The sequence below is a fragment of the Vanessa cardui genome, chromosome 10, assembly GCF_905220365.1.
Source record: "Vanessa cardui chromosome 10, ilVanCard2.1, whole genome shotgun sequence".
Lineage (NCBI taxonomy): Eukaryota > Metazoa > Arthropoda > Insecta > Lepidoptera > Nymphalidae > Vanessa > Vanessa cardui.
In genome coordinates, this window is record NC_061132.1 from 13902250 (window position 1) to 13929823 (window position 27574).

At 33.0% G+C, this 27574-nt stretch overlaps 1 protein-coding gene across 1 annotated transcript; it reads right to left on the reverse strand.

Annotated features, from left to right (window-relative positions):
• LOC124533268 (serine protease gd-like) lies at positions 1 to 27224 on the reverse strand. The gene is made up of 9 exons (XM_047108475.1): positions 26909 to 27224; positions 6445 to 6610; positions 5457 to 5672; positions 4999 to 5092; positions 3345 to 3562; positions 2474 to 2635; positions 1274 to 1389; positions 736 to 880; positions 1 to 256 (listed from the first exon to the last, which is right to left on the reverse strand). The coding sequence occupies exons 1-9, from the start codon at positions 27107 to 27109 to the stop codon at positions 42 to 44; spliced, it is 1533 nt and encodes a 510-aa protein (XP_046964431.1). The 5' UTR covers positions 27110 to 27224; the 3' UTR covers positions 1 to 41.
• Between the last annotated feature and the right edge of the window lie 350 nt (positions 27225 to 27574).

The window sequence follows — 27574 nt, forward strand, 5'->3', positions numbered from 1 at the left end:
TAAATAGTACTTTAAATTTTATTAAAATTATTTTTCTATAATTAAAGGACGGAATTGGACATGACTTCGTTAATCCATGGTAAATATTGGGCAGTGTCTGTGAACACAACGTAATCGTCCAGATTACAGGTGCTTTCACCGTTTTCTGACCACAGCGACAGCGATACTACTCCCCGAAGTCTCCACCGACCATTGTCCAGGATGTAGAGACCACCTCCAGAGTCACCTAAGCATGGACCGGATCCACTGTGATCTCCTGCAATTAAAACAGTATATATAAGGCATACAAAAATAACTCATTACATTACATCATACAGTACATTATTTAAAACAAAAACAACATTATCAAAGTCTTGAAAATAATGCTTTTATAATGTATCCTTGGCTGGCTACCTTCTGTATAATCCAGGATTGACAAAGTTACTAATTTTAGTAATATTCTAAGTTCTGGATTATCAGTATGGATGAGGCGACTATCCAAGGCCCCGCGTTGCTTAGGGGCCAAAATAGTAACAATATTCTGGTTTAAATCTAAGAAATTGTTTAGTTATCTTTAAAGGAAAAACAACTTCGCAGTTTTTACTTCATTAAATACTCGTAGCTACCTAAAGACCTACCAACCTTAAAATTAAAGCTTAAGGATAGCAAGGCCCTTAGGATTAAGGGGCCTTTACGTAATTAATTACATAACTGAAATATTGTTAAATATATTAGTGTCTAGTAAATGTAACGTACCAGCGCACAGGGTCTTGGTGGAGGTGAGCTTGTGGAACTCGGGCTTGCTGGCGCGGCACGTGGCCGTGCTGACGATGGGCATGCGCACCATGCGCGGCTCGCCCTTGCCGCCGGGGCCCATCTCGTTCGCACCCCACCCCGCCACCTATTAAAATAGATTACAATTACAATTTTCTCCTAAAATAATTACTAATATACAATAGACAGTTATACTTTTTTGTCCTAAGCCGTAATGCTCGTAAATAAAATGTTTTTTTTTTTATATTAACGACAGATAGTTATACTTTTTTGTCTTTAGCCGTAAGTGCATTACATTAAATAATTTTTTTTTTTTTTATATCAACGACCAATTGCTAATGGCGCATAATTTTCGTACTACGCCATTTTTTATTAATGTATATTTCATTATCAGGTTGTGAATTTTTCTGTCTGATTTTGTTTTAGTTTAAATAACTACTTGTTTATTTGAAAAATTTTGAATACATATATTGCATAGAGTAAGCTGTGTAAATAAATAAATATGCAATAAATAACTTACGATTCCCGATTTGCCAACGATTCTGTTGAGATCTGGACTGCCGCTCCACAGACAAGCTGGCTTGATGAAATTACTCAGAGGAATATCCTTATCGAGAGTCAGCACCAGAAGGTCATCTGAAAAGATTTGATGTCCCATCAAGATGTTCTACCGCCAAACAACAGTATTTGTTTTGTTGTGTGCCGATTTCCGGTTTCCGGTACAGGAAAAGAAGGTGTTAGGTTAGGTTTATAGGGGGTGGAAGGTGTGTTTTGTAGTTAAGCGTTCGTCTTTTGCTCTTTCTTTCTTTATATCTTATTTTCTCTAAACTTTTATAAACTTTAGGAAAACAATTATCTTTGTAATTTTGTTTTAAAAATTTATGACTACGATCAGTAGTCATACTCAGTGATTATTTCATAATATTATTCTAGATATTCGATAATTATGAAATTTTTCGATATTTTTGAATTCCTGGTGATTGATTGATTTTATTATGATAAATTTAATACTAAGAACGGAATATGAAAAGATTGAAATATATAAATATATCTATGTATATATCAATACTCGCGAAATACCGATCTGTGCTGTAATCCGAGCAAGCATTCTCTTTGAAAAAATCTATACTATTCAACTTATAATCGGTACTGTAGTAAAACATTGTGAGGAAACCTGCACGCAAGTCACCTCCAGCCTCGTGGGCCAGCAGGGAGACTCTTTTGCTCAGCATTGGAGTATTTTCCTTGAATTTATGACATTGATAAATTTTGGGTTGAGGTATGAAAAAAAAGAATGATGAGTCGAGATGGTCCAGTGGTTAGAACGCGTGCATCTTAACCGATGGTTGCGCGTTCAAACCCAGGCAAGCACCGCTGATTCATGTGCTTAATTTATCTTTATAATTCATCTCGTGCTCAGCGGTGAAGGAAAACATCGTGAGGAAACCTGCATGTGACGAATTTCATAGAAATTCTGCCACACATGTATTCCACCAACCCGCATTGGAACAGCGTGGTGGAATATGTTCCAAACCTTCTCCTCAAAGGGAGAGGAGGCCTTTTAGCCCAGCAGTGGGAATTTACAGGCTGTTGTTGTTTGTTGTTGCTGTGTATGAAAAAAAAGGTACTATGTAGTTTTATCTGCGTGGTGAAATCAAACTCAGTCATAAAAAGGAGAGGTGACAGTAACATAGGTCTAGGTGTAGGTACTACACCTTACTTGCAAGAGTGGAGGCGTTGTATGCCTCGTGTATGGAGGCGCCCGTCAGCGACCTGGTGACCGTGATGTCATCGCTCCAATCCTCCAAGTTATAAACACCGGCCTTGACCACGATGTTCTTTATGGATGTGTAGGAGCTCTTCCGTTGCATGCAATGAGCCGCTGTCAAAGAAATATCAATGCAATTATATAGGTTTATCACGTAGAAGCTGAAATGATACAATATAATAGCCTGCTATTAAAGATTATCAATTAAAGCCCTGAAGCGTGATTATATTTTTCTGTGTGTTCCTAATTTTGTGTTCGAAATTCTCGTGATCGGTGGGTACGAGAATCTGTGAGTAAACTGATCTACAATTTGTAGAATAAGCTGAACAATTTACTCCCAGAAAAAGGGGGTCTTAGTACATCTTGGGATATTAAATGTGTACTTTACATTAAGATCTAGTCAATTGGTTTAATTAATTAAAATTTTAAATGAACTCTTTATATTCTCAAATCCGTTTCTCTAATAAATGATGACGTCATCCTGAAACATTTCGACCATCGTGGCTAATCTCTAGCAAGACTAGGCAACTAAGCAAGACTTCCTCGCTCTCATAACCGATATGATGGAATATTCGACGCAAGCGTAAAAAGTTCATATTTTGACACCAAGCCATCAATTTTCCTGACTCCTTGTTACTACTGAGAATTATCCAACAAAAGAATCCGATGACGTTTCATCATTCTTATTTGGGGCTTGAACCCAGGACTCTTAGATCAGCGGCCATATATATATATATTACTAGACGTACGAGGCAAAAATAAATACGAAACTTTCTACGACTTCAATGATATGCAATAAATATACATGATCAATTCCACAAACCTGTGACCACGTGCTTTTCAGATATTAATGTTCCCGCGCAGATATAACTCAAACTGCTGAACTTTCGTTTGTAGAGCGCGACCAGCCACGGCCACTCTCCCCTGTCATAACTTAGTCCATTGTAAACCAATGGCACATGATCACGGGCACCCTCACCACTAATACCGCATTCCAAGGCATTCAGTGATCCACCAGATTGTTGAGAGTTTTGTCCTTTACTGTGAGAAATAAAATCAATACAAATACATTAGTTTATAATTGTTTAATTTAATAAAACACAATAACAAACAACAACAGCCTGTGTATTTCCTGGGCTAAGGCCTCTTCTCCCTTTGAGGAGAAGGTTTGGAATATATGTATACACATGTGGCAGTTTTTCTTTGAAATTAGACACATGCAGATTATCTCACGAAGTTTTCCTTCACCACCGAGCTCGAAATGAATTATAAACCCAAATTAAGCACATGAATAATCAGTGGTGCTTGCCTGGGTTTGAACCCACAACAATCGATTAAGATGCCCGCGTTCTAACCATTGGGCCATCTCGTCTCGACACACAACTATTAAGTATTTAGTCATTAATTAAAAACTAGTGTATTTCCTGGCTTCATGCGTGTTTTGAGGAAAAGGGCGTGGGGGGCGCTCTTGAGCGCTGCTCGTGCTTACAAGATGTCTTGGTATGCGTGAAACGATTAAGAGTAAGGGCAGCAGAACAATACAAATTGGATTAAATTTGTTAAGTTTTTTTTATAATTATTTTTAAGTGGAAAGACGAAATAGCTTACTTGATAAATGAACAAATTCATATTCGCATTTGTAATATTAGTTGGGATAAATACATCAAATACAAATACCAAACTAACAGTTGACAATCGAATCGAATTAATCGTTGTTAATCAAACCCAACGAACTAATTGATGTTGATTTATATGGGATCGTATCGCAACCGATGTAAAAAAAATATGATTGAGTTAAGCTTAATTTTTGTGAGGAATTGTAGAAGTTAATAGGCAATGTATCATTGCCGTTTTAAGTTAGTAGAATTTCCCCCAAGACTGCAAGTGACGGGCTGGATTATAGTCACTAAAGTTTTAAAAAATCACTTAAATTATTATTAATTAAAATATATACCTAATAGGGGCCTATTAAAAATTTGAACCTCCTCGGGTGTGAGACCCGTGGAGTTTCATGTCATTTCGTTTTATTCATTTATGCGATGAGTGACGTTTTGGTAGGATAGATAATGATAATATAATACTACCAATGTTTTAGTTTATGAAACTTCCTGCGTAATGGGCTTTAAATTTAATTCAAGTAGTAAAATTAAAGTAAGTAAAATTGGTATTCCAAATTATTAATAACTAGCTGTACCCGTGACCTTGTACGCGTTTAAGTTTAACAAAAATAAATTATTGTAGCCTAAGTTACACCTTATAATGTCAGTTATCTGCCAGAAAAAGTCCCGTCAAAATCGGTCCAGCCGTTCCAGAGATTAGCCGGAACAAACAGACAGATAGACAAAAATTCTAAAAAAATGTTGCTTTGGTATATGTACCGTGTACATACATATGCATTGAGTAAAAAAGGGCTATTTTAATATTACAAACAGACACTCCAATTTTATTACATGTATAGATTATTTTTTTTTACTTACTCAGATTGTTTTACTGGCCAAGTTCTCTTAGTAGTCAGCTTTGTTGGTCTACCCGTTGTAACGCGGTATCTTTCTGTGGTTCGAGTTGGATCTTCTAAAATAGATAACAGAACGACTCGTAAATATAGCTAACATTTTATTTACTATGGGCAAAAGAATGTTCAAGTCTTGTAGACCGGAAGTAAAAATAATGAGTTTAAAAAAATATTAACCAATAGCTATCTGACTAAAATAAAAATAAAAAAAAGAAAAATTACATAATTTAAAAAAAACGAACATGTAAAATTGTCTATGTCTCAGAAACGCGTATGTCCAAAGTATCCAAACTTCCCGCCAAAAAGTAAACCAAAAGTAAAGCTTCGGTGACAAGCGCGCGTTAATTTTTTAAATGTTTACGCTACAAGGTATTGATGCATTAGGCGGTATAACAAGATTTAAATATTTAAAACAAAACTCACCCTCCTTATTTGGGACTGGGAATTGATAATTGACATTATTATTTATTTGTAGTCCAGTATTAAATGTCTGCGATGGTGAATTTTGCACATATTGTATTTCAGGAGGCGGTGTAGTAGGTGGATTAATCATTGCATACAATCCATTTGTTCCCGATTTAAAGAACAACATGTGCTGCAGGCTTATCGTCGTTACGTAAGCTGCTCCTCCTGGAGTATCTGAAATTAAATAATTATACGTCAAAATAATGAATTAATTATACATTATTGCACACTACAAACAAAAAACAAAAAAAAAGTAACACAAAATTAATAAAATATAAAAATAGAATATAAAAAAAGTAGATTAAAAGTGTTGTACAACGGGCGGACTTATGGCTAATTAGCCATCTTTTCCAGACAACCCAAGTGTTCCTTAATTATATATAGATCATCTGACTATCAAATTTAGTGACTTTTATAAAAGATATCTACAATTCGATAATCAGTAACTTATCCGGTTCAGGATAGTTAAAAGTGATTATATTATTCCGCTAAGAGAGCAGCGACTAAGCTTGGAAATTATTAATATAAATTTCGCTGGTTCAAAAAGCACATAAAGTTATTAAACACATTGATTTTATCAGAATCTAAACGCTGTCCGATAGAGTTACATTGCTGCATTCTCTTGTGCTTAGGGGTAAAATATTTTTAAGAAATCTGCGTACATGTTTCGAATTATATTTTGCCGCATGTATCCAAAAAACCAGTCACTCCACTCCACCTGATGGTAAGTGTGAGAAGGAAGTGGAGTCCAAACGCGAAAACGACTAGTACGGACAGCAAGAATGAGCTGCACTAGTCACCCTCGCCATGAGGGCAAGATGTCCCATCGTTTGAAGGCACCCAGGTTATATAGAGGAGGGGAACAGTGTACTGGTAAAGAGTTCCATTTTTGGAGGTGCGACAAAGAACAGAGTTGCCATATTTATTTGTTGATATAGTATCTTACCTCCAGTCGCGTAACACAATACATTGTCATTTACTGTGAGCGCAGTCAGCTTCGGCAAAGGAGAGATGACGGGGAAATTGACTCTGTATTGCAGGGGCACTCCTCGGTTGAAATCTTGAAGTAAGGTAATCTCGGAGCCTATTGGCTGTATGCTACCAGCATATGTCTGTAAATCGCAAGAAATGTAATTAATGAAAATGATAGGTATTATAAACATAACTTGATTGAATTATATTTAATTCAAAAGAGTACAGAAATATTTCGTTCTTGTTAAACAAGTTAATCAATAAATCAATCAAATAAATTTATTCAAGTAAACTTCACAATGAAGCGTTTTTGATTGTCAATAATTAAATATGGGAGTATTTAATTATTGTTTTAATTATTTCCGTTGTGGAAAACAGCTTCTAGCGAGAAGAAACGGCAAGAAATTCGCATAGTTGCTCTTTTATATAAACAGATTTACAATGCTGTTATTTACAGTAATTGTGTCCTATGATGGAACCCGAGCCTAACTCCAGGCGTTTCTTTCTAAAAAGTACTCTTTTAATGAATAATCTGATTTATTTATTAATTTAGTCTTAATCAATTTATATGAAAGGAAAGAAGGGAAGGGTAGTCATCAAGTAGGCGGTCATATAATTCCAACCAATCGCTAATCTAAATGTTTAAAATAACGTATAAAGCCTCAAATACTTCAACGATTCATTTGTCACTTTACTGTGTGAAACTCGCAGGTAAGACCCTGACGCCTAGCATCCATATGTTATACTGTGTTCGACTCATCACTTTTAAGAATATGTCGAACAAGTTAAAGTAAATATAAAAATATTAAAAAGAATGTTAATAGTTGAATAGTTCTATAGTGCTGTAAAATCGAAGCTATGCCGGATACCTCTACAATGATAAACATTAATATATTACTGTCAACTAATATTTAAACAAGACTAAAATCTAACAATACCCTACAAACAACACATTTCATTCAAATCCGTTCAGGCGTAATTGATTAAAAAATGTTCATTCGTCCAAATTTTGGCAAATTTTATTACTAATATTCAATTCAAAACAGTTTGTTTTAAAAAAATATTAATGAATAGTGTCTATTACATTATATTCTTAATTGTTTTTCTGTGTACGTCATTACTACTCTACTATTTGTTTAGTTTCTGCAAATTTACAGTTTTTCTATTACTCATCTAATGAGGTAGCCTTTATTGTTAGGGGTACGCCATACCTGGCGCGTTTTTCTACTAACAAATTGTCACTTAATCGCAAATTGTAATCAAGTAGCCGTTTAGCCGTTTTTATATTCTACTAACGCTACGATCCAATTGCGGTATGATCTTTGAATTTGAATAAAACCGGAATCATATCGTAACTGATAAGAATAAGTAGAATTGGTCCCATGATTAGGTATTCACATATGACGACTGGCAGTAGGTTGGTTGTAGATGACATATGTACCATATAGCGTTTAAAAGAAAATCGATTAAGGTGAGTAGTCAATGAATATTTTCTAATTAGTTATGTAATAAAATCAAAGAATTATTAATTCAAGTAGGCTCATAAAAGCTCTTTCGAATGGTCATGTTACAGTGTTTAATTAAATGTAAAGCTACCAACGATTCAGTAAGTAGATTCTACTTCAACCATTTAAAATACAGAGTATCCGTTACGAACAAATTTGTATAGATCCTGTCTAGAAATTATTAAATACAAAGTCCAAGCTATGATGTTTTAAATATAATCTTTTAGTGCGCAATAATTCTTACTTTGTTTTTATTAACAAAAGCTTTAATTTTTAATGGGCCAAATTAAAAATACCTGTGGAATCTTATTATGGAATCGATTACAGTTCTTTTGGCAGTATAAAAACATTTGCAATATCCACACAAAACCCCAAAGAAAAATGCCGTAAGACATTCGTAATACGAACGTAACTGATCGAGCAGTAACATGAGTTTGTTGTGTTACTAATTACTACATAGTATTAAACAAAGTCGCTTTTTCTGTCCCTATGTCCCAATGTATGCTTAAATCTTTAAAGTTAGGCAACGGATTTTGATGCGGTTTTTTTTAATAGATAGATTGATTCGAGAGGTAGGTTTTTGCATATAATACATGGACAGTGTAGTAAAGAAACACTAATAATTTTAGAAGTTTGTAATGATATGTCGTAAATAAACAAATTCTGTAGTATATATAGCATTAATAATGCATCTGTGCGAAGCTGGGGCGGGTTGCTAGTTAGTTAGTTTCAATAATAACATACATTTACGAGATTTCTTCATCCATGGCTAGAACAAATAAAAAAAAAACAAAAACGCGCGAAGCTGAATTAAACCGCCATTATTTATTCTTTTTGAGCACAGATTATAAGGTCAATATTGGCGCGAATTGCAATTTTTTTAAAAGTGCTCTTAGTGTTCTATTTTGGACTTAAGCTAAGTAAGTTCTTTCAGTATGTATGATTTGTTTATGTTATTTTTATTTTTTAGTTTATTAGTAAATCGTTACAAATTTAAAAGAAAAATTTAAATTCTTGTCTTTGTTAATCTATTTCATCTTCTGTGTGCTAAATATACTTCCATTTTAAATAAGTGCAATAACCCACGAAGTAAATAAACATAGTTATACAGTAGTAAATTACTAGATACGTCATTTCTGTTAGTCTATCGCGTTTAAAACAGCGGGCCAGTCCCTACGAGGAAAATACGAGCTATAATCAAGTTATTTACAGATTATATGTTTTGAATACTGATGCGAACACTTAACGCCATTTACAAGTTAAACTACGCGAATTATGTTCCTAGTTATACTTAGTTTTATTTATATATCTTAGTATACAAAGATCTATATTTATGTGGTAAATGTGAAAGTAACTGTGTTTGTCTATCTGACTGACTGTCGCTCTTTCACGACCAAACCGCTGAACCGAATATGATGAAATTTGGTATGAAGCAAACTTGAACTCCAAGAAACTTTTTTGCCTGACACATAGTAACACCGTTAAACGCGAAACCGAAACTGCGGGCGACTGTGAGCATATTGTAATTCAACAAAAAATAACAAGGATATAATAATATAAGGTATATCCTTATGTAGGTACACAGTCAATACTTTTCTTTAATTATTACTTTAAATTTTTCATTGATATGCTTTTGTACTAATAAAAAATAGGTATTTATACAAATATTATATTATGATATCTCACACAGATCCGGGTGCATTTGAGGATAAAACTGGCAAAAACATAACTTAAATAAATTAACATACCTTGAGGCAAATTTACCTAAATTTCGTAGCGAACATTGGCCAATTTAAAATTTTATAAAACTAAAGACGGTTAGATATTCCGTCAGAAGGATACGCTTTTATTAAATTTCATAAAAATAATACAAGTCCTCAGAAAAATATTAAATTTTTTTTGTGTATATGAAACATTGTTAATAATTAGGTACTACAAGTATTTTAAAATGTATTCGCCTTATTTTTTTTTTTTGGTGGAGCTCGTTATTTCTACATTATCTGCGAATATCTTGGTCACAGGTCTTCCCCTTGTGGTTTAAAAAAAATAACCATGTCAATTTAAAAGCTGTTAATATAATAACAAGTTAATAACCTTATGTTTATATGGCAACAATATAACCGGTTCATGTAACCGCTAACTTGAGTAGTTATTTACGTTCATCTCGCCCTGACTATGTACTCTCATCACATATTGTCATGCCAAACAGCAATAGTTTTAATTGCTGTGTTCCTGTTTCAAGGGTTAGTGAGTGTGTGTATAAAACCTGGAAAATTTGTTAGCCTTTTTTAACCCCCGACGCTAAAAGAGGGTGTTATAAATTTGACGTGTCTGTTTCCAACTCTGTCCAAAACTAAATTACTAATCTGTACCGCCACAAAAGATGAGATAGGTAAGCATGTGACACTAATTAATTAAGAGCGGTCCCCCAACGCGATTTTTTTTTAAATATTAATACATACTTATACATATGGGTAATTTAGAATTAATTTTCTTTTATTATTTTTTACTTTTTAAAGGTAGTTTATGTTTTTTGTGTCAGGGGTTTTTAAAATATTTAATTTAATTTTTAATCAGTGGTGTCTACTTATCATCAGATATCGGATTAGTTTAACAAAATGAAACTTACCAGCCCTGTACTAGCTTTGTAATTTAGTACAAATGACCAAGCGCGCTATCAAATCAAACGAAATCAAAATATACATTATTCTAGTAGGCTTTTACAAGCACTTTTGAATCGTCATTTAACAACTACATTAAGTGAAGCTACCACCGTTTTAGAATGTAGATTCTATCGAGAACCGGAGAGGAAGTCTTTCATCATTCAAAATTTATTATTGAAAATGTTAATGTTCATTTTAGTATATAACACCTCGCCTCATTGCCTCCACTGGTGACAGGAGGGCTGGTTCGTTTTTTGCCCAGAGGATCGGAATTGCGATTCAACGGGGAAATGCTGCTAGCATTCATGCCACCATTCCACGCGGTCAAAATTTATACTGTAACTAGTTTTAGTTCATATTTGTATATATTTAAGCATTTCATGTTATTAGTTCTTATGTTAATAAATTATTTTTTATTTTTTTTACCAAACAATCAAACTATGTAGGCATCTTTTGAAATACACAGAATCTTACGATTTTTTACATAAGGAGATAAAGATACAACCAAGATTCAGCGATCATAACTCAGGGGTAATATAAAAATATACATGATATACTCATATTGTTATTACAAATAGTATTTTTCTTGGTGGTAGGGCTTTGTGCAAGCCCGTCTGGGTAGGTACCACCCACTCATCAGTTATTCTACCGCCAAACAACAGTACTCAGTATTGTTGTGTTCCGGTCTGAAGGGTGAGTGAGCCAGTGTAACTACAGGCACAAGGGACATAACATCTTAGTTCCCAAGGTTGGTGGCACATTGACGATGTAAGGAATAGTTAATAATTCTTACAGCGTTAATGTCTATGGGCGATGGTGACCACTTACCATCAGGTGGCCCATATGCTCGTCCGCCAACCTATACCATAAAAAAAAAAAAAAAAATATTATAGCTAACCTTCGTTAAGGAACGCTTGAAAATGATAAAGGAGCATTAATTCTTTTTATTCTAATGGGTCTCATAACCGCTTTTTAACGTCATGGTGCAGGATCAAATTGAATGTGTAAGCCTGACTACCTTTAAATATGTATACGGTATATTAAGCAAACAACAAAAAGTTGACTTACGAATTTATAGGTATGAAGCCAATTATTTATTAAGGTTAAACAACGTTCCAAGTTAACGTGGGAGATATTCTATGATCGTTCACGGTTTTCACGTATCTTATTGGTGAGTTAAGCTTGACTCATATTCCGGGACGGCAAATCGCAACTTCTGCTTTTGCTCATTGTATAGCAGAATGAAATTATAATATAAAATCAAAGATCAAAAAATCAAAATCAAAATAAACTCTATTCAAGTGGGCTTTTACAAGCATTTTTGAATCGTAATTTAAAAATTAAGTGAAGCTACCACCGGTTCAGAAAGTAGATTCTACCGAGACAACCGGCAAGAAACTCAATAGTTACTCTTTTTTAACATTTAAAAAATACAATCATATTAGTTAAATACAATTACGTATGTATATCAAACGGTATTATGCTTTGGGGTAACGCAGCCGCTATCCAAACTATATTTGTGCTGCAGAAGAGGGCTATTCGCGCAATCTATAACCTAGGAGCCAAGGAATCATTAAGGCATAGATTTAAAGAAATTGAGATATTGACTGTTGCTTCTCAATACATATTTTGTAATGTTTTATATGTACGGAAAAATATTAATGTTTTTATGAGAAAATGTGATTCTCATAACATTGGTACAAGGAACAAACACAATCTTGTTACTCCTGTTACTCGACTGCATAGAGTCAGTAACTCTTTTGTGGGGCAATGTATACGCTTCTACAACAGGATCCCAGAAAGCGTTCAAAATGCTTCTGTTGCCAAATTTAAAAAAATTGTTAAGGAACGCTTGTGTGCAAAAGGTTACTATACAATTAGCGAGTTTATGTTTGATAGCACACCTTGGGAATGAAACGATCGCCTCCTGGCTATTTCTAATCATATACTACTATGTACCTTATAAATTTAACAAAAAAAAAAATAACTGAAAAAAAAAGACCCGCTGAGTTTCTTTCGCCGGTTCTTCTCAGGTCAGGGTGTTCCTTTTTCCGAACCGGTGGTAGTGTTTATTTGACAATCAATAAGTAAGTGTAATGCTTTTATATTGAATAAAGGAATTTGAGTTTGAGTTTGAGTTTGATATCCTGCCTGGAAGTCAACAGGTATTAATTCCAAGATTTTTTATCATCTACAAAATCTTGTATCGAATAATATGCCTTTTTTACCAATGTATTTTTTATAAATGATTTGAATTTACGAAACGGCAAAGTTAAAAATGTCTGCGGATATTTATTAAGATGGAAAAACAAACCTAAGTTTTTCGTATTTCATTGGAATTGTTCACTACTAATCTATATTGTGCGCTACTAAATAAAACACTATTCAGCAACAGGACATATGCTGGATGTTACTGTTTTTAGACAATAGAAATTTTAAAACATTTTAAAATATAAATAAATATATCATCTATTAAAATGAAGAAAGACTAAAGCGCTAAAATTGTTCTTTTGGGAAATTAAATTAAAACTTTAATTATTTAACCTCATTCCCCGAAAGTACAATCATGGTGCTTTAGCGTTTCTCCTTTGCGACTAAAGATTTACATATTAATAATAATAGATGTGCCTGCGACCTTGTACGCGTTTGAATGTAACAAAACAAATATTATTGCAGCATAAGTTACTCCTTATTATATCAGTTATCTGCTAGTGAAAGTCCTGTCAAAGTCGGTCCAGCCGTTCCAGAGATTAGCCGGAACAAACAGGCAGACGGAAAGACAGACAGACTAAAATTGTAAAAAATATTATTTTGGTATATGTACCGTGTATACATACATATGCATTGTGTAAAAAGGGTGGCCTTCCCCCCTCTTTGGAGTTTATTTCACAACGTTGCTTCTGTTCATTCCTCATATACAACTTTACTAATCTGAGCATAATCCTAACCTTAAATCTCTGTTGAATATAGAGCGATCTACTTGACGGTCCAATTCAACTGTTTAATTTAAAAAAAGAACAATAGTAAACAAAAATGAGGCTTCAGTATTTTTTGTTAAATTGTAGGTACTGTATATTTTTTATGACATTATATAAAATTGATATTGTATTATGGTTGTCATGTGTGATTACTTTTTTAAGACGGCTTCAATCCAAACATACGAAGGTATTTCCGATTCTGCTTTTATTTCCTGCATTGACAGCTGTCACGAAAAATTACCCAGCGTGTCTTTACCTATTAATTTCTTTACATTAACAAGAAATGAACTCGTATATTAATCACGCGATGATTAATATAACGAGGAAAATATTAAAAACATGCTTTGCAATTGTTATTTTATAAATTTAATATTAGCACGATCTCAATAATTCGATTAAGCCGATGCAGTCAGCTACTTGTTGGTAAAATATTTTACTGTCAAACAATATTTAGTACTGTTGTAATACAGTTTGAAGGACGAGTCAGCCAGTGTAACTAAAGGTACAAGGGACCAAACATCTCAGGTTTCATGTTCCACCACCCGCATCTACCTTTATGTCCGAAAATCCACTACAGCGCGATTTCTTAGACATTTTCTGCCTCGCACAACCACTTTATGGAACCAGCTTTCGCCGGCGGTTTTTCCGAACTGATACAACATGGAAACCTTCAATAAAAGAGCGTACTCCTTCCTCATAGGACGGCAACTCATCTGCTAGCCCCCTGGTGCTGCAGATGTCCATGGGTGGTGGTAGTCACTTTCCATCAGGTGAACCTCCTGCTAGTTTGCCACCTATCACATAAAAAAAAGGAATATTGGTAGAGCATTGATAATGGTTGCGGCGTCAATGTCTTTGGGTAGACCACTTACCATTAGGTGGCTTATTATACAGGACCAGATTGCATAACTTTTTGAAACATTTAGTATTAGCTAGTGACAGCCCTACAGAGTTTGGTACCGTTACGACGCCGGCGCTCAGCGCGTCGGTGCTAGACTGGACTTGACTCAAAGTGAGGTTTAAAACTAAGTTATTTCGCTAAAATGTCTTTAAAGTTATCAATAATTATATTCAACAACAAACAAAATAAACAACAACAGCCTGTAAATTCCCACTGCTGGGCTAAAGGAATCCTCTCCCTTTGAGGAGAAGGTTTGGAACATATTCCACCACGCTGTTCCAATGCGGGTTGGTGGAATACACATGTGGCAGAATTTCTATGAAACTTGTCACATGCAGGTTTCCTCACGATGTTTTCCTTCACCGCTGAGCACGAGATGAATTATAAGGATAAATTAAGCACATGAATCAACGGTGCCTGCCTGGGTTTGAACCCGCAATCATCGGTTAAGATGCACGCGTTCTAACCACTGGGCCATCTCGACTCAAAATTATATTCAGTCTCTAATAAAATCCATTACCGATACGTAATTAATTTTACGCATCCGATTACATGTTTTCACGAATATTTAAATTGATTTGAGTTATCAACAACAGAGGTTTAATTTCTAATTCCTTTTGAATGGCTATCTTCTGAACCTTCTATCGTTCTTTGCTTAACTTCTATATAATAATAATTTGAAAATTTATAAATTAATTTTTTTGGTCATGAAAATATGCCAAATGCTATTGCGTAACCAGAATTTTTTTATAGCTTAAAAAAATATAAATGTCTACATATGTCAAATATTTTAAATTATAATCTTTTGATATCCTCATAAGATTGATCGTATACCTCCGTACTAATTTAAAAATAATTAAACCGGTCGATAACAAAACCTATGCATAATTTTTTTTTTATTACTTTTTTAAATTATTTTTTAGGTTGGCGGACAAGCATATGGACCACCTGATGGTAAGTGGTCACCAACACCCATTGACAATGAAGCTGTAAGAAATATTAACTATTCCTTACATCGTCAATGTGCTATCAACCTTGGGAACTAAGATGTTATGCCCCTTGTGCCTGTAGTTACACTGGCTCACTCACCCTTCAAACCGGAACACAACATAATATAATAATAGCAAATATTGTTTCGTTAAACGAATTCTAAAAACACTTTTGGGAAATCAACACTAACTACACGCTTTTTTATCATTAAAATATACATTTAACGTTTTATTTATATGAGTTGTCAGTTTTTTTTAACAAGGTATATAAATTTATTTATACGTAAAATTAAAAATGTAGAAACTTTTTATAGAAACCAATATTGTTTCCTAGGAAGGCTGTATTGAATTTGCGAATTTAAACTACAGTAAAACTTAAATACAAGCTTGTTTTGAGATCATCAATATGCGTTAAGACAATATTGCTTATGTCTGTTCATTTTTATTTGTAGTATATTTACCACATGCAATTAACACACATACATTGATATATCGATTGAGGAAAATATATTTTAAATACCTATACTGAACAGTTACATTTTAAATTGCTTACTCACTCCACAAACGCGTGAATTTCAATCAACATTTTTATTAAATTTCTAGCTCAGCGGCACAGAAACATAAAAAAAAATACTGTCCAAATCAAATCAAAATAAACTTTCAAGCACTTTTGAATCGTCTCTTAACAAAAGTTAAGTGAAGCTACCACCGGTTCGAAAAGTAGACTCTACCGAGAAGAACCGGTATATTTTATTATAGAAAAGGATACCTAGCCCGAAGAAGGATTTAAGATTTCTAAAGTTATGACTTAGACTTAGCGGTTTGTATTGTCTAATGATTAAATTAGAGATCTTAACTCGACGACCTCCATGGTCGAGTGGTGTGTACACCGGTTTTCATGGGTACGCTACTCTGAGGTCCCGGGTTCGATTCCCGACCGAGTCGATGTAGATTACCATTAGTTTTCTATGTTGTCTTGGGTCTGGGTGTTTGTGGTACCGTCGTTACTTCTGATTTCCATAACACAAGTGCTTCAGCTACTTACATTGGGAACAGAGTAATGTATGTGATCTTGTCTCATATTTATTTATTTATTTATTGAAAACTGTGAACGTGTGTGTGTGTGAGTGTGTTTTCATTCAGTGTACCAGCATTGCACCCGTGACGTAGCCGAGATTGGTTGCTAGTATAATATATTTTAGGTAGTACAGCCTTCATCGACGAACTACACACTTCGACGAAAGAAACGAATGCCCTCGGTCGTTCATCATCGGATGGTTCCGTTGATTGACAATCATAACAATTTTTTTTATTCTTCATTACGCAGAATCTACTTTCCGAACCGGTGGTAGCGCTTTACTTAAAAAAAAAATTAACAAAAAGAAAAACCGACTTCAAACAAAACACTATATTGAAACAAATAAAAATGCACTAAAAAGTAATAATAATAATTGCATATTTAACATATTTTTTAGAGTCCTCCTAGGTAAAATGAAATGAAAAATATTAGACTACTTAAAAGTCAATTTACGATTATATAATGCAGTTATAGTTATTGTTATATTTGGAGCCGGCGTCAGCCACGGGCACAAGCCTCAACAATCAAAAGAAAGATGCCCCTTGATTAACCCAGTATATTATCGTATAAAAGGTAATTTGTAAGAAATATATTATAGGGATATACTATAGGGTTTTCTTGGCTGACACCGACTCCAAATATAGCAATAATTATAACTACATTATATAATCGTCAATTGACTTTTAAGTAGTCTAATATTTTTCATTTCATTTTACCTAGGAGGACTCTAAAAAATATGTTAAATATGAAATTATTATTATTACTTTTTAGTGCATTTTTATTTGTTTCAATATAGTGTTTTGTTTGAAGTCTTTTTGTTAAAATTTTTATTTATTTTTTGATTTTAAGTGAAGCTTATGTAGACTAACTATTTTTTCTTAATATGGATAGATGAAGCGTGCCTTTAATATGAATCAGAAATAACTTCGGGGACAATTTCAAAAGAAACTTTTGAATAAAGCAAAAATACACTTTCGAAATGTGGTTTTAATACGTCATGTGGCATAAACTACAAGGTACCACCCTCGAAAGAGCTGTAATCGTTCTCAGTAAAAAATCTTTACAAAAGAGCTATTCGTATGGTATGTCGTACATCATATGACATCACATCATATACACGAAATTTGATTAAAGACAGTAAGAAATTCTGCTCCAAATCGCACCCTAAATGTAAGCCGTTTAGGAGTTCCGTCAATACATAGTATAAAACAAAGTCGCTTTCTCTGTCCCTATATCTTTAAAACTACACAACGGATTTTGATGCGGTTTTTTTTAATAGATAATGTAATTCAAGGGGAAGGTTTGTGTATATAATAAATGAACAATATAGTAAAGAAACACTGACAATTTTAGAAGTTTGCAATGTGATATCGTAAATAAACAAATTCTTTAGTATATTTAGTATCAGTATTGCACCCGTGAGAAGTCGGGGCGGGTCGCTAGTTGATTATAATATTCGATTATGACAATTTCATGAACATAACCACGTTCCGGAAGGTGATTCTAATATCCAAGTAACCCATAAATAAAAGATTCGACCGAGTATTGCTAACGTGCTCCTCAGAATTGTTCCGTTCCCTCCTGTTCCCTTAATTTGTGATGGATCCTATACACAGAACCTTACCAAAATTTCACCAAACTACCCTTAAAGTATATCCTTTATAATAAAAAAAGAATCAACAAAATTGTGCCAACCAATTTTGAGTTATTCACCTATTTATCGCGCACATACTTAATGCAATTTTAAGACTTATGTCGTTTTCATACGGATACCATCATCGGAAAAAAATAAAATTAAAATGGGACCCCACGGGAAGCACTACCTTTCAAACAAAAAAAAAATATCAAAATCGGTCCACACAGTAAAAAGTTATGAGGTAACAAACATAAAAAAAAAATACCGACGAATTGATAACCTCCTCCTTTTTGAAGTCGGTTGATAATTGTTAAATGACGATTCAATAGTGCTTGTAAAAACCAACTTGACTAAAGTATATTTTGGTTTTCATGATTTAATCAATAGCAATACTAGTCACGACATTTTCCTCCTAGCACGAGACAAATTATATACACCAATTAAACATTTATAAATAAAAGGCGCTTTCCCGCCTGTTTTAGTCACGCGATCTCGATTATATTTTATTTGATTACATCTATTGGGCCACCTTGGCATTGAGATAATTATCGTTTCATTTCCGCGTTTAAGTTTAAGATATTTATAAACTGAACGCATCCTATCAAACTATATTTATGATGTCCTGACAGATTACAGTTAGCCCAGCGCAAGGACATTATACTCGTGCATCGTCCTCGAGATTAGTAACGTGTGAGTATTAATGAACAAAATGTAGTAACGCATAGGTCACCACTTCATCACTATAGTTTAGAAAAAATCAAGTTGTCTCTAGCAAGGTGGCAACAGTAAAAAAAAAAGTAAATAAGGTATGTTCCTACCCCACTCAAGTCAACCCACCTGCTCCGAGAATAATTAAAGAAAATGTAGTAATGCATAGGTGACACCACTTCATGACTATAGTTTAGAAAAAAAGAAATTTTCTCTGACAAGGTGGCAACACTAAAATAAAAAAGTAAATAAAGTGTGTTTCTACCCCACTTAAGTCAGCCCACCTGCTCTGAGCTTTAGTCGACAATTAGTTTAAAGATTATTGGATATTTCCTCTATTAAACATTGCGGGCTACTCAGGGAAGGTGGGTATTACTAGTTACTTCGGGGTTCGATCGAAGTACTTCGTATAATTATGATAGAACTTCACTTACACGTAAGTTCTTACAAGTGTATAAAAAACATGCACATGCACAGGTACACTCTCCATTGACTGGAGAAAGTCCAAGCGTAGAACCAGCAAGGCGTAAGCTTTTACGAGCTTTAGGCACGGGTGTATACGCACTTTCGAATTCCACTTTTCGAAAACCACTATTTTTTATGGGGTTGGCTGGGAGTACAAACAAAGACCTCGGTATCTATATATGTATCTGTCCCATAGATCAACCAGAAAGAGAAACCCAATAATCTTAATAAAACCCATTAATTTACTTAGATTCTGACGCTACAACTATAGTTCGGTTTTTCCCGGTTTCTCTACGGTCAAAGTAGAAAGTTGAAAATACCCAATAATGAACACCGACGTGTTACAGTATACATTTATTCATGACTAGCTATACCCGCCCGCTTCGCTGGGCATTAGTCGCAGAATTTAGAATTTTTCATTTTCAATTAATTATTGATCATCAACATTGTACAAATAATAAAGAAACAAATCAAGATACAATTAGAATATTAAATCAAATACTTAAAAATTATTTTATTTAATATTCGTCATCTATTTCATAATTTTCAATGATGTTCTCGATAGACTGCAGATTGATCATAACATCCATAAACTTATTTGTCAAGATCACATCTTCTTTTTGTTGAATTCGGAAACGAATAGAATGTTTTTGATGGTATAATCTCGGTGTAAAGTTGGTACGATGAAAATTTTAATTAAATTTCTATAGTCTGTAAAAGTTTGCATCACACAAACACGTCCTCTTTAATCCGGTACATTTACAACCTTGTCAATACTTTCGAACGTACGTCAAAGCATCCTGAGCATATTCGTGCATATGTTTTGGACTTCCACTGTACGAAGATCTGTACGAAGAGCCTGTCGTAAGATTATTTTGATACAGTCCGAGATGATATCCATCTTCTGCTCGCATAAACCAAATTGTATAATCGTAATAATTGTCATACATTAATAATCGTAATAATTTCTGTACCGACAATTACAGCTGTGAGTTCAAGAGCTATGGGAGCATTAAAACGCCTTTCATACTCTGCATTCAATGGCGTTCTATCTGCATTGATAATGACTTTGAATCATTTGTTGTTTCACCTTCTAGAACAGATTTAAAATCTTTAACTAAACAATTATTTTCATAAAGCATTATCCTATATTTAGCGATGATTTCTCGATTGGTTGTGGTACTGAACATACATCGAAGATCAATCTTTTTCTACATTGTCCATTAAATAAATATCCAGAAACTGGGGATTTTATTTAGATACTGGAAGAAATTAACCAATCATATGATACACTTTAAACGTAGACGCGAAATTATTGTATTGTACAATATTTGTTGCTCCAAATTATGTCATTTGAAAGCATGAGTTGTATTTTATAAAATACTGAAGGAAATATTGAGACTCCTTAGTAGTTCCAATAACGTATGTAAGAAGAGATTCTAGTGGTTCAACCAGTTGTGGTAAATACATTTTGCCAGTGGAGTAGCACATGCCAACAGTTTATTTTAAACATCATAGCGTGACAATGGGCATACTATATTCATTAAACCAATGATCACATCGGGATGCATCTTGTTATCATAACCTATACCGTAATTGAAGGCTGATTTATTGGGATTGGTTCTAGTTCTTGACTTAGTCTATTTTAATCGTTGATCATCTAGTCGTTGGGCTTGCTCGTCAGGTTTTTCAGTATCTGTTGATGAAGATGCTTGTTCGAAGATCTGAAACTTGATCATTACGTTGACTGTTTTGGCAACTCTCAAAGTAGAAATTCGGATTATAGTTGCTTCTATACGTATTTCTTGTTGGTGTGTTGTTTCCGTAGCTCTTTTAGATGGCGCGCATGATGATGCGCATATATTTGTTTATGTTCCGATCTTTTGTTTCTTCAATGGCATGGTGGTTTCTATTTATATAAATAAGTAGTTTTTTTTGGTTATTTGTCTTACGTTTACATTTTATACTAAAGATTCATTGTTATTGGAGTTATGAGTATACTTACCAATTATGATTATTGTTTACTGTCTTATCTATATATATAATCGGACAGCTAATCACTTCTTCCCGTACATGTAGTCTATAATTATTTTAAAATGACAATTATTATTATTGTGATTATTTTATGTTTATTGACATATGACGGAAATTAAGTTAGTTTGTGTGCTTTTTGAATAGATTTCATTTCATTTTTTTGTAAATATTTCAAAATTATAGAATTGCATCTTGATATGCGTAAGGGCCATCTGTTGGTTATTTTTAATGTTACGGACTAAATAATCACTTTCTCCATAAAAAAATACTTGTACGTTTATTATTTTCATGACATTCGGTTGAACGGTGTAGAAATCTTTATATCGCAGCGCCACATGGTGGTGAGTTACATCAATGGGAATAGCATAATCACTTTCTCCATAAAACAATAGATATACATACCAATTTTCGTAATACAAACAAATCGACTTTATATAGATAGCCTATGATTTGCGCAAGCACATGTTTTTCCTGCATACTAATTTTTATAAAGATCGGTGCAGCTGTTCTCGAGTTTAAGCAGAACATACAGACAGACATAAATTACAAAAATGATAAATTTTATGTCAGTCAATCATAAAAAGACCATTTATACGAATTAAGACAAAAAATAAGTGTACAGACAGACTCTAGAGATTTATATAGTAGTATAGATTTAGTATTCACGTGCGATAGCTTTATCATTAGCGTATTTCATGTATAACTTTGGTGTTTCTATACCGATTTCTATAATTCTTTAATATGGAATAGTAAATACTGTTAACTTTTTTTTTAATTTGAGATGATTGAGAGTGTTATAAACGTAGGAAAAGTCAAATATAATCAGAAAGCTTCGAACTACTACGCTATCGGGAGTGTCACGTGTTATTGAGAGTCTACCGTAAAAGATAGACATAGGCTGTCATGGGATATTTTTTATATAATTTTAAGGAGAACATTTCCGTAATACATGATTTCTGTGTAACTTTAACCATTAAGGCTGTACACGCGACGGAAGCTTAAGATAGGAGTAATTTCTACCGTTTTTCCAACATTTCCCTTCACTGCTCTGCTCCTATTGACTTTAGCGTGATGAAAAGTATACTATAACCAGCTCAGGAGTATGAAAGATAATTAAACCAAGTTTCGTTAAAATCCGTCGAGTAGTTTTTGTTTCTATAACGGTTATACGGACAGACAGACAGACAGACAAAAATTTTACTGATTGCATTTTTGCCATCAGTATCGATCCCTGATCACCCCCTGATGGTTATTTTGGAAAAATATTTCATGTACAGAATTGACATCCCTACAGATTTATTATAAGTATAGATTAAGATAAGTTTTATAACGGAATTTTATTGCCAAAAAAAGGAAATAGGTAATGTAAAATGGACTGAATACTTAAAAATATGATACAACGATACAAGTATGATAAAATAACAGTATGATCTGTCTTTAGTTCTTCTCTGAGAATAAATTCTTAAACCTCAAAAAATAATATACATCGTACAAAAGAGATCTGAAAAAATAAAGATATCTTATAATGCACTGCCCTAAAATGTACCAATTACAATATAACACACGACGGTTTTTAATCTTATTATGTTCTTTGTATACATCAAGAAATCACTTAACCATAACGTGTGTGCAAATGCGCCAACAAGTGGTCTTGAAATGTACATTAAATATATTTTAAGATCAAAGTTAAGATTATTTTGTATGACTTCCATGTTTAATTTATTCATTACATTACTAATAGAGTAACTATTTAGTATTTACCTATTGATCATCACATTGATTCAATATACTTTTAGATAGAAGAACAAACATAAATCCTCTATATAGACTAAGAAAGTTGATATTATCTGCTTTTTTCTACAAAATATGCATAATGCATATCTTCCTCGTAAATAATTCTGTTTATTGACGAAAACCGCATTAAAATCCGTTACGTAGTTTAAAAGATCGTAGCGTACAACCGGCGGAACGAAACTTTGTAAAATAAAGAATTTTGTTCATTTAAATATAGCAGTCGCAAAGTTTGCCGATATTAAGTTACCTAATTTACATGCCAGCAGAAATCAAGTTTATACAGAAAAATTAATGTGTTTTCCAAGTTAATTATCTAAATTTAAATATTCAGTTTTTACGTTAAAAATCCAAAATTCCGGTCTTTTAGGTACATGAAAATATTTCATGTTTATAAACATATGACGTTTTTACGCCAACAGCTTTTTGCATTCAGTTTGGCTCAACAAGCTATAACTGCTGTATATTTGTACAAATCTTGTTTAGATTTTGGAAGTTGGATAAACAACGTGTTTTCTTTTTACGTCGTGGCAGGTTATGCGGAGGAATGAGAATCATGTCGTCAGGTCTTAAATATGGACGTGAATATGGAAAGGAGACGACCAAATAAACGATGGATGGGTTGTGTGAAGGATGAGAAGACTGAAAAGAAAATTACTTGTGAGATGACGTCAGACAGAGAAGTATTGTAGGAGACATGCTACGCCGACCCCAAATAAATTGGGATAAGTGTGGGAGGACGATGACCTTCTGTATACCGTTGATGTCGAATTGTTATCGCAATTTTAAGTTATATTTATTCTACTAATTTATAATAGTTACGATACGTCCTCGATATTCCGATCCATCTTAGAAGAAATCCCAAGTGAATCTCAGGCATTACTAAAAAGAGGTTAAATGGCAACGAATAGGAATTCCGGCGCAATTGATTGACTTAGGTAACGTCAAGACCTCTACGGTCCATTTCTTTTTGTATTTAGGTCCTTGGATGATTATTAATCTACGATCAGAATGTAAATCCCGGACAAACTTACGAGCGTTAGCTAGTCCCAAATGGGTTAATGAATTACAATGAATAGCGTACCGTGTAAATCATGAATGAATAAAAGGAAAGTTTTACGAAACGAATTGTTGAATTAAACATCTTCTCAACAATTCCAAGGAAAAGTTTGAGACGCTTTGTTTATCTACTTAGAGTTACGTCGCTAGTACAATAAAATTATATGTAAATATATATGCAATATAAACTTGTATATTTATCACTCACTTCCTCAGAAATATGTATATAATTGAAGTTCAATTAGGTGCGTCGAATAATCCATAGGTATTAAAATGTAATTATTTCCAATACTGGAACATATTAATCATAGTTTGTGTAAAGTCTTCTGATGTTGTCAGTTTCATTTTTTAGTGAACAATATTTGCGATGAAACGGGAATTTAAAAGAAATTAAGGTCGACAGAGTACTAGTGTCTTTTTCTTTCGCATTTCAGTTTATTTATACAACAACTAACTAACACAAATATTTAGTCGCGATGTGTAGAAATATCGTTTCGTTACATATCTAAGTAATTATTTTTCATTATTTTTTTCGTCAATTCCTACTATTAAATAATTGTAAAGAAAATTTTACAATTATTTAATACCAGCTCGTAGCTCCTTATAACGTCATCTGCATTCATTTACAATTTGTAGTTACGACAAATATATTATTTTTAATAAGTCGGCTGAAGATTACCTTACCCTTACCTTAGGATGGTCTGCCTTTGTCACACTAGTGCGCTTAACAATACTATAGTTTCATCAAAAAAGAATAAATATAAAAAAATAAAACCTTAGATAATTCAAGCCCTCGAGCGAATGATATGGCGTCAATTCGGTTTTAATTGTTGTTTATGCGGCTTTTAATAATGGTTTAAATAGACTATTGGTGTTGCTGCGAGAAATATTAAAATACCGCAGACATTTTTAACTTTGCCATTTCGTAAATTCAAATCTTTTGTAAAAAATACATTGGTAAAAAAGGCATATTATTCGATACAAGATTTTGCAGATGATAAAAAAGCGTGGAATTAATACCTGTTGACTTACATTACCTACATATATATAATTGTATTTAAATAATATGAATGTATTTTTTAAATGTTAAAAAAGAGTAACTACTGAGTTTCTTGCCGGTTCTTCTCGGTAGAATATACTTTCCGAACCGGTGGTAGCTTCACTTAATTTTTAAATGACGATTCAAAAGTGTTTGTAAAAGCCCTCTTGAATAAAATTTATTTTGATTTTGATATATGGGAATATATGTGATAAGTAGTTAAAATCTACCAAAACAGCTCGCACCCAGCCTTTACTACCAAGTATTATCTGCTATTTTGATCGTGATTTAGCCTTCATGAAGTAAGTACACATAGGTACTCAAAGAGTTAGTCTCGCATTTTGAAAATAAATACAGATTAAAAATAATACTTTTAAACTCAGTAAGCGTTTATCATAAACAAAGCATGTTAGTATATAGGATTTTAGTATCAATAAGGAAAATGACAATATATATTCTAATTCACCTTTACTTAATTACATTAAACGATGTAATTATGTTTAAGTTATTAACGCTTTTTTTGTTTTAATATTTGTTGAGGAAGGAAAAAACTTAATCTGTAATGTACACGGATTTTTTTCATTTAAATTCCCTCTTACATTTTATTTTAGCACGCAATACAAGTTTTTTTTTGATAAAAGTTAATAATAACCAATTAAAAGTTAATCATGTGTACAGTGGGATATTTAACGATTCTATCATTTTGAAATATGAAATATTGAAGAAATTAATAATGTAAAATACTATTATTTATACAGATTACAATTACATGAATAATATTTTTTTTTGTTCCTGTCTCAATAAAAAAAAAAAAAGAATAAATCATCCGACTTTGTAAAATGCGACCTGTGCCAGAATCTCCTTTTTTATTTATTTTTTTCCTTATTAATATTTCCTAGTTTATTAATATTAATCTAAATATATGTTATAAATAATTTTATAATAATTATTCCTTTATTTATTCAAATATGATAATAAATATTACATATTATGATACTTTGAGCCTATTCTGACGTGATGTGTAGAAACCTACAATTACGTTCATTATCCAGATTAAAAATATTTGTTTTAATAAAATAAAACAAAATAATTTCCGGTATCAAATATACTTTAAAAAACGGGCTCTTATTCAACATTTGTAACAAAAAAAACCAGAATATATTTATTTCATTATTTATCATAGTGGTACGAAGAGTGAAAAAGTCAGTTAATTAGAAACAGGGTGAGATAGAAAATGGAATTAAATTTCAAGATATAATGCACACATTTTAAATCATAAAGTCGAGAGTAAAATATTGAAAAAAAGTGAAAAAGAATACATAATTAAGTTTGCAACTCCCGATAAGACTATTTTTTTTTAAACAACGTAAACTTAAATGTAACTTCTTTATCAAAACAATCAAATAACATTACAAGTATTATTATAAAGAAGAAATATTTATTTATCGATCTAAGTGATAAATATATCTAGCTGTTTATTACAATAAGCATTTTATTATTATTTTAAATGAGTTTTTTGACTTTAATATATTTTATGGCAGAATAATTTTTACAAAACAAAACCGTCATTAAAAAAAAAGATAAATACTTACAGATGGCAATCTCGCGGCTATCGTAAAGTTAGCTCTGACCAACAAAGAGGGCACAAAGCCGAATGGTTGCAAATTAATCACCCCATGCAATCCTGTACCATCACTTCTATAGTCAAAATACTGTGGACAGGGTGACTTTACATTCTGGCCACACACACTCAATAATCCAACACACACAAAACTAAAGAACACACGATACATTCTTTTATTATTTTTCGCCGATTAAATATAAAATACGGCGCATTTTAATACAAAACATAAACGTGTTCTCGAGTCAAGACTACGATATATACTAACTAAGATTCTTTGTCCGACCTCGCATCCTTTAGACTATATGTGGTATACTACCAGCTATTGGACACAGATACAAATTTAACCATCTTAAATATGACCTTTACGAAATACCAAAAGGAACCAGTTTGGTTATTTTATGTAAATATTTTATTATATGCTTGTATATTAATATATGACAAAGACATAAATTACGTAGAGCTTTTTTATTACAACGTAGACTACGTACGACTTGATTTCAATATGTTAATACGTAGTGCGGAAGCGAACTGATACTTGTATGTGCGAAAAATTACACCTATAATGTTCAATGCAGAGCGAGGTCTAATACGCCTCGTAAATGTGCCTCCCATGCGGTGCGGATAAGAAGAACAG